The 9,145-nt window shown below is 39.2% G+C and overlaps 1 protein-coding gene across 1 annotated transcript; it reads right to left on the bottom strand.

The window, feature by feature from the left end:
- Positions 1-4,630: 4,630 nt before the first annotated feature.
- Positions 4,631-7,916, bottom strand: LOC104457109 (triacylglycerol lipase OBL1). Its single transcript, XM_010072049.3, has 5 exons — positions 7,506-7,916; positions 6,265-6,458; positions 6,003-6,036; positions 5,311-5,915; positions 4,631-5,005 (listed from the first exon to the last, which is right to left on the bottom strand). Exons 1-5 carry the CDS (start codon positions 7,807-7,809, stop codon positions 4,751-4,753), a joined length of 1,392 nt encoding a protein of 463 aa, XP_010070351.2. The 5' UTR covers positions 7,810-7,916; the 3' UTR covers positions 4,631-4,750.
- Between the last annotated feature and the right edge of the window lie 1,229 nt (positions 7,917-9,145).

Below are 9,145 nucleotides of genomic sequence, written 5' to 3'. Positions count from 1 at the left end.
ATGAAGACCGAAGGGGAGGTGTCGACGTCGCTGGCTTCTTCCAGCGGAAGACCGAAGAGGGGAACAAAAAGAAGTTAAAAGATAAGAGAGCATAGTGGGGTATATATATATATATATATATATAGAGAGAGAGAGAGAGAGAGAGAGAGAGAGAGAGAGAGAGAGAGAGAGAAGTACGTAATCGGATAAGAAGAAGTGAGGCCCCACGGTCAACAATCAAGGCAAAAGAAAACCAAAGTCAAAAAGAAAAAGGAATATATAAGAATTTTACCTTAAAGTAACGTTTATGGTTAGGAACCAATCAAGGGAATGTTGGTTTATTTTGATTCTCAAATTGAATCAGTCTAGTTGCTTATCCCTAATTTCTTTATTGTTGCTCAATGAACCTTTAATAGCCCTTGCATAGCAAAGAGAGAGATTCAAGAGAATCTATTGTCTTCAAATTAAAATTCAACATTGTGTAACAATCTAATTATTTTTATTTTGTAAGAATTTTGAATCCGTAAAAATAAGGTTAAATTTCTAGGCACGTTTTTTATTAATCTATTACGTAAGAACTTTTTCTTCAACTGGTCATGCGCGTGCTTTTTCTAGGAGGAAAGAGCATAATTGTTTTTAAGTAAGCATTTAAGAACTTTGGTCGTTTTTGAAAATTGGGTACCCATTCGATTGCATTTCATCCTAAAGAGGAAGTTATCAAAAGAAATTGAAAAAAAGTGCAAAAAAAAAAAAAACACGAGCAAAATAAGAAAAAGAAAATTAATAATAATTTGTGAAGTTGTGGTTATGAGTAAATTAAGTTAGCAAGAAAGCGCAATGTTCTTTTATATGGTTTGATTTCAGTTTCTAATTTCTATTTCAGAAACTGAGAAGTTAAAAATTTCAGCTTCTAATTTCTTCAATTTCTCTATTTCTGAAATAGAAATCTGTTTCAGAAATAGAGAAATCAAATTACCTTACAAAACGGATTTATGTTCCAAACCTAGTCCGGAAAACAGAGAAACAGAGAAATCAATAAACAAAAATTTTTTCATACGCGCCCTAGGTCACCCTAGGATCAATTTCTCAACCGACTTAAACATTCGAAATCCAATTGAAGACGGTCCTTTAATCCCGCAAATTTTCTTCAAAACTGACTTCCATTTCATTTTTCTCGGTATCCGATTTTCTGAACAAACAAATCCGGTTGAGGTCCAATTTGAATTCAGAAAAAAAAAAAAAAAAAAAAAAAAAAAAAACCCAAACAACTTCCATCCACCGATTCACTTACACCGGATGTCAAAAGTTTCTTCAAATTAGCCAATCCGAATTTCCACTCATTTTCCGCATTGTCCGATTCAGTTTTCCATAAAAATCCCGAACTCACCGGATTTCCTCAAAAGGTGAGTTGACGTTCCTAGAATGACTCATGACACGACAAGACTTCAAATTTCTAAAAGCTAATTCAAATTCGCGGTTATTTTTAATCAAACGCGCTTTCAGTGTGACCTTACCTACCGGGTAGCTTCTAGGAATTTTTGATACAATTGACCCGTGGTCAATTTTTTTCGAACCACAATGAACTCATCCGACACATTGGCGACTCTTGATGATCGTAAAAATCTCTAGATTTCAAATACAGGCACAGGGTACCCAAAACGACAGAAAATCGGTTTAGTGTCGATCGATGAGAACTTTACAATCAGGTGGCATCACCCACACTTGATCACACATCTCAGTCGAATCGACCTATCTCCGGTCTCTGATCAAGTTTGACAATGCCGTAATGACCCTTACAGACTAACACGATCGAGCAGTCGATTCCTGGTCGAATTATCAAGCCTATTGCGTTTAAAATCCCTGAATGGCTTCACCGGATAGGCCAGTTATCTCGTGAGTGGCAAACTCAAAGAAAAACACTATAGTCACGTTGACGAAAGACCCATCTTATCCAATTGAAATCAAAACCTGAAATTCAGGATGTCATAGTTAGAGGTTCGACCGACTTAACCCAAACCATGCTCACCCCTATAGCCTACAATGGAAAAAGAGGAATAGGCCGGTGATGAATGGGACGGCGGGCAGGCATTTTCAATGCCGCCGAACTAAGGAGTGCAAGTGGATGATGAAAAGACGGTCGGCACGCCAAGGATTGGCAGTCAAGCACCTCCGTCGATCGGCCTCCTCGCCTATAAATAGGACATCCGCGAGACCAAAAAGGGGCAATAGAAGTAGCGAGCTCAAAGAACTTCCCTTGAGAGACATCAAAGGAGGCTTAAGAGCGAGCGAGATCTAAAATGAGATAGATCGAAGAAGCAAGCTCGGAGGATCGCCCTGAGAGATATTTGGGGTGTCCTAAGAGTGAGCGAGTTTGAGCGAGATTGAAATCTAAACAAAGAGAGAGAGATAGATAGAGAGAGAACTTGTGAGGCTGAGATCCGAGAGAAGTTTGTGTGAGCGAGCGAGATCTGATGGTGAAGGAAGAAATCAGGTCTGAAAGAGAGAGATATTCGAGGGTAGAAGCCTCCCGAGCGAGACCATGCTGCCTGCACTGCCATGCCAAGTGGGGACATCACCAGCCACCCATTTATTCTTCCCTTTCATGTCTTGCTTGGCTTCTCCTTTCTTTGTTCTGGGTATCCCGTTGCCGTCATCGTTGTAGCTTGTGCGATCAAGGACACCAGAGCTGACGACGCCACCTGTTCGCATCACTCCCGTCGCCATCTATCCGTCGTTGTCCCTACTGCTGCCCACCTCCATCAGCTTCACACCCGAAAGCCCTAACCGCCACCCCCTGCATCTCAAACCTCATTGGCCGAGCAGCTTGCTACTTGTTGCCGCTACCGCCCCCGCATTTCAAGCCGAGCATGCTCTCAATCGTGACTAACAGTCAAGTCGGAGACTAAGAATCGGGTCGGGCACGCGGGTCTTAGCCGGGTCGGAATCTAGCTAATTCGGGCCAAACACGCGATGGCTTGCAAAGTTGTGGGCCTTGCCTTTCTTTCATTTGAGATTGGCCTAGGAGATTAAATTCGAAGTGGGCTTTTCTTTGGAGCCCGCTCCCTCAAATTCGAGACAAAGGCCCAGTTTGGCAAGCGCTGGTCAATCCAGGTCGAGCTAAGCCAGATCAAGCTTGATAGCCCAACCCGGATCCGCTTTCTTCCTATAAAATGATATAATATTATTTTAATGTTAAAAAAATATTTTTTGTTAAAAAATCCAAAAATATTTTATATTTTCCAAAAAAAAAAGCCAAAAATATAGTTTTTTTAAAACAAATACATGGAAAATCTTCGAAAATCAAAAAAGAAAAAAATGAAATCAAGTTTAAGTTATTGGAAGCAACCGTTGGCTTATCCAATTGCGTCATTATTATGCATGGATTTTTATTAATCCTGTTAGGAATTGAATCCTAGAACTCATGATTGGCATAAAATGCTGCCTAAGTGCTTTACTTAATATTTAAATAAGATTAGTTAGCTGACATTAGTGATTAACTAGTATAATTAAATCTCTAATCCTAATTTCTCTGGTCGCCCAAGAGTCTAGATATTTCACTTGAGTTTCTAATTGACTCACCCAAAATCGATTAGAGGTGACTCATATTTGAAATTGACTTGCAGTTTAAATACTTATACCATAAGTCATGAATTAGTGGGCTTAAGAGAGCTCAGACTAAGCTTAATACTTAATGAGCCACTAACCTCCACACGTGCCCGTGCGTAAGTGCACTCGAAAGGGAGGTCGTGACACTATTCACTCACCTCACCACCCGCCTCTATTCCATCATCTCGTGTGTTCGTTTTTATGGTTTGTTGCTTTTAGGAAGTACAATTTTCTATTATTACCTTGTCTTATATATATGTTTGATATGTATTGTATTCATAATTTAGTTACTCAATATTGCATTGTTGATAGATATGAAATTCGAAATAATATGCTTGTCATTTTAGGAAATGCAAAAAATAATAATAATAATAATCAATTGGTCCAAGATTGACCCTAGAACCAAAACTAAACCATAGGGTTGGTCCGGTCCTTAATCCCAAGCTCAACAAGATCGGTCATTGGTTTCAAAAATTAAGAACCACTACTATACAAGTTAGTCCCTGGGTTAGGTGTTGGACCAACTCAACTCGGACCATACTCACCCCTAATGTGTGGTTTGTGAGAAGTTGGAATCTTCTGGGGAATAACGAGAAGAAGTTTCTTGTCAGTTGAAGCTTTCCTTTTGTTATTTTGATCAACTTTCATTCTTTAAAAACTACAGCGATTTTTCCGAGAGTGGAGATTTCTTTCTTCAATGGAAACGAGAGATTTCTCGGGTGGATTTGCGCTTGTGAGTTGTGAATTTAAATTGAGTTGTTTTATTTGCAAATATTGTGGGTTCATGTGTGATTTTGACTTGAAAGATACTGGAGTGTATAAGCAATTATTATTTTATAATTCTCATAGTGATTAGTAAAGTATTGACTGCTGACTCTCTTGATAGAGTAGGTCACCAACACTAGAACCGAATCATAAAAATCTCTAATGTTCTTTCTTGTTACTGATTTATTTCTCATGTTCGCATTAATTTTCGAACAATTAGGAAATGCGCAAACATATTACATAAGTATACAAAATGGGATGGACTTGCTACTTACGCTCCTAATGAAATCAACCACACTTGTGTTTTAATTTCTTTCTTTTCTCACAATACAACCGCTTGATCTTGGTAATCCAATCTTAAGAGACAAAATTACATTGTATATGTCATTACAATTCATAGTCATTGTTGGTGTAGGAACAATTGCGACGCTCCTAACCTCGTACTGTTTACATAGTCTTGAGGAGCATGAGCAGGTATGCCTGGAATTAGTAGGCCAATCACTCTTAAAATCCTCAACAATGATCCTTCTCTATAGTCTGGTCCTTTCTCATGAGCAATCATGAAACTTCTCAGGAGCTCATACCACGCATTCATCATCATTGGTATCGCTTGTCGAGGCGAGAAGTAGTTCTCATTCGGTTCTTCACGAACAATCTGCGTACGAAAAATTTGGAAAAATTATCAAAAAAAAAAAAAAAATCTAAATTTGCTATGTAATGATTAATTCAGTCATAAACATTTTAATTTGAAATTTAGTCTTTCTAACTAATTTTGGCCAGAAATCAATAAAGTGAATGTCGGCCATCCTATGTAGCATGGCCGGCACTAACATTAATTATCCACATCTCAATTCGGCAAAATATGCAATGTATATACTAATCGTATAACTAAAGTTACTCTGAGCACCATTTGGTCCCCAACTAATATAACTAGCCTTGGAGAGAGAGAGAGATCCTCACCTTTCCTTGATATTTGCTATTGAAGTAGCAACATCTCCCAAAATGCTTGAACATGAAAGCTGAATCATCGTAAGGCAACCTAGGCACAATGTCATTCCCATAGACGAATCTAAAGTACTCAATCTGATGTTCCTTCAAGACCATCCCCATGAACTCCCCAAACTTCTCATCTCCAACCCTTGGTTGACCAAACGTGTAGACCCCCTCCAATCTCTCCATCAGCCACTTCTCCCCGTGCATGGCCAGGATCACCGGGAAGAGGATTGCCAACGCGCCTCCCAAGCTGTGGCCCGTCACCACGTACTTCGCTTTGTCATTCTCACCGAGCAGTGCCCTTAGCTTCTCCCTTATGGCATAGTAAGCCAACGGCGCGGGCGTTTTTAGATGCGGGTCGAGCTCTTTCGGCCAACCCAGGGTCTTTTGAAGCCCTAGGGCTTTCATGAACCCACCGTGTATTTTTCCGACGCCTGGTAACTCGTACCATGAGAGGTCGATGTCCGAGCACCACGCATCCGCATCAAAAAATTCCGTGCCTCGGAAGGCGACGACGATGGTGTCACGGTCACGAAGCATGAAGGCTTGTGTGGATGCTTTCCCTTGATAATCTGCAAAAGAAGGACGAATAAGGCATCTGGCAACTAATATCTTGGCGTATAATGTATGCCTACAGTGATGGCGGTATACGTCCGTACCATTCCAAAAGTTGTAGAACCCCAAAAATTCCATCTGCACAAAAGGACGGACACTATTATTAATAAATGAGTAATTGAATGGATTAGCTCGTGATTTCTCGTTTTTGGTCGTCGTTTTGACTTGGTCACAAACATCAACCATGCTTTCATTTATATATTAACCTCAAATTGGGTACGAGTTTACTTTTGCTTTAGAGATTAATATTGCTTTAGATTCTCTCTCTCTCTCTCTCTCTCTCTCTCTCTCTCTCCCACGTTTGACCTGCCAGTGGTGGGTGACCGTCGTTCTCAGGTAGGCCTCGTTCTCATAGGATGCTTTCGAAGCCATCATCGAGAGAGCCGCATGGTACTCGGCGTCACCAGGCCTGATGCGGTTGTCCAATTCCACTCTCTTGTCCAAGTTGCCGATGAAGGACAGGAAGCTCCCCGATTCTTTGTGCGGCATCACCACCCTCCCTATTCACAACCACACATAACAAGTCAACGTCTTTCCAAGTGAAGTGTCCCAAAGATTAGGTAGATTGCTCATACTTTGTGAGCGGTGAACTGCTTGATCAATTTCTTCACCCACACGTATTTTCCAGAGGATACAGCAATTGGTCAGTCTTTAAAAACTTCTGATGGTCGGTAAACTAAATCATAAGAAGTTGTTCTCGCGTAGGCATGATCGACAGGCGCAGATGAGCCTAATTAGGTACTAAATAAGCTCAGCCATTCTTACTATAATGGATTCTCACTGGAAATGTTTGGATCTGAGCGAGCCGGATCCGAAAAAAAGTGTAATATTTAAAAGCTCGGCCATTTATACTTTGAGCCTAATGAACTCTGTAGACCAATGGATACATGATCAACTCTATCTCGGAACTAACAATGAAGTCGCCGAAGTGCTTTTTGTGTTGGGAAGCTTGAAGAAGTTTATCGAAGCTCGATGAACTTGCCTTGCCTTCTATGCCAATGAAATCGAGTCTCGGGTTAAAAAAAATATGCAATGTGCCTTTGTTTTCACTTAAACCAAAGGATTTTTTTTCACCTTATCTAAGCTAATTTTATCTTAAGTAATCATGGGAAACTCTAAACCAAGGGACTTTAGATGGTTCATTAACGAACATGTCAGTATTTATCGGTGAAAGGTACGTTAAATGATCATGCACCACTATTGAAATGGAATCATTTGTCCAACCGCGCATTTTATTTTTAATCATGTGCCATTATTGCTTTTGTCCCTTTCGAGAAAAATAAAAAAAAACGCTGAAATGTGGGATCATGCTGTATCGGCGATACGCCAGAGTGAAATGAAATGAATCTTCATACCAAACACAGGCTGAGTAAAGCACAAGGTAGTGACTGACGCAGAAACACACACACATTTACCAATTGATTCACCTCGCTCAGCAATGAATTTTTTACTAGTGAAGCAACAACGTAACTACATAGACTCATTTCAAATTGTTTTGATAAAGCATTGCTGTTGCATATTGGTTATAAATCATCATGCAGACTGACCTCGAAAGCAGTTAACAAGAAGCCTTCCGAAGCTCCGATTGCTTGACACGAGGTTCAACCAAAACTCAATCGCCGACCCGCTCCAAGCCATTGGTTTGGCCACGAGAAGCAGAAGCTTCTGCGCGAGAGTGGATACAAACATGATCTGCCTCCGCTCGAAGCTCTCATTTCCTTCCTCGGAGGAGTCCACGAATTCTCTCTTGTGCACATCACTGTGGATCAAAATGCGAAAGAGATCAAGGACACCGGCTTTCTCTGGGTTCAACAGCATGTGGCTGCTGGAGAAACTCTTGTCAGAGGCCATGGCTTTGAGGCAAAGAAGAGAGAGACGACAGCTAGGTTTCTTTTTGGTTTTTGAGGGTCTGAGTACTTGTTGTTTTGGATGAGACTTGTGCTGCTTCTTGAACTTGCTTCAAAGGGTTATTTATAGAGGGCTCCTTGGCTGATTAACAAAGCTCTGTTTCTTGTTCTTCCTGGTTAGAAAATAAATAAGTGACAGGTGTACTAAAGTCGACAATTAAACTGATATATTAATCATAGAAGCAATTTTTGACTTGGTGTTGATTGTACATGGTCCAATTCTTGAGCTGTCCACCTGTATTTGAGATTACTCAAACGAAAAAAAATTATAATTCTTTGTTATGAAAGCTGATCAACTTTGATGGGCTCGTGAAGGGAAGCTAACGCGTTGAGAGGCAGGGTCTCTTTCTGTGGTTATCTCCGACCCCATTTCTGCATTTCGAAGGTGGTAACAACACGATTTAATTTATTCAAGAAATGGGGTGATGACTAGACCTGTCAAAATAGATTCTAAAAAATTTTTTAAACTCATATTTAATGGGTTAGTTATGTTCATGAATGGATTAAGAATTGCAAAGCCTAAATATATATGGTTGTTAAATGAGTTTACAGTTTACCCAAACACAACCTACCTTCGTGATTTTCTATTCACCCTTTATGAGAAAATAATGGACTTTTCATATCGTTCTAAGTTCAAAGAAATATTGATTAGCCTGCAAAATGAATCCGACTTCACCCTTATTAAAAATTTCAAGATGGTTTCTTTTTACCCCATTATTTATTATTTTTACAAATCTTGTAAGTTTCATATGTTAGTTATTACAATATACATTTCCTTGGTTGCATTTGGCATTGTTATGTTTTAGGAAATATTGTAATCTTAGTTCTTGTCATTGCATTCCGTAGTCAACATAAATTATCTTGTTCAATATCTTATATTCCATCTAATTAAGATTTCAATTCCTTTACGTTATTTGCCACTGTAATTATATAAATTTACTGCCAAGTTAACTTTCTCTCATTCTTCATTGTGAATCAATACAAAAATTAAAATTCTACGCAATTCTATATCTAAATAACATATACACATAGAAAGATTAAAGCGGTCTAACTTAATGGATACAGATTTTCATAAATTGGATTAAATATGGAAGTATGTTAGTAAATGAACCAGGTATGGATCACTAACTTTGTATTGCATATAAATGAGTCAAAACATGTTAAATGGATTGATTTCAATTAGATCATTTTCGAGCCAACCCAAATCTAAACCCACCCATTCGGTGGCCTTGGCTACGGCATGTCTTAATTTATTTAAGAAAACATTCACATTCAAATTT

This window comes from Eucalyptus grandis, chromosome 1 (genome assembly GCF_016545825.1).
Source record: "Eucalyptus grandis isolate ANBG69807.140 chromosome 1, ASM1654582v1, whole genome shotgun sequence".
NCBI lineage: Eukaryota > Viridiplantae > Streptophyta > Magnoliopsida > Myrtales > Myrtaceae > Eucalyptus > Eucalyptus grandis.
Note: the sequence above shows the minus strand (reverse complement) of the source record. Positions and strands in the feature narration are given on the sequence as shown.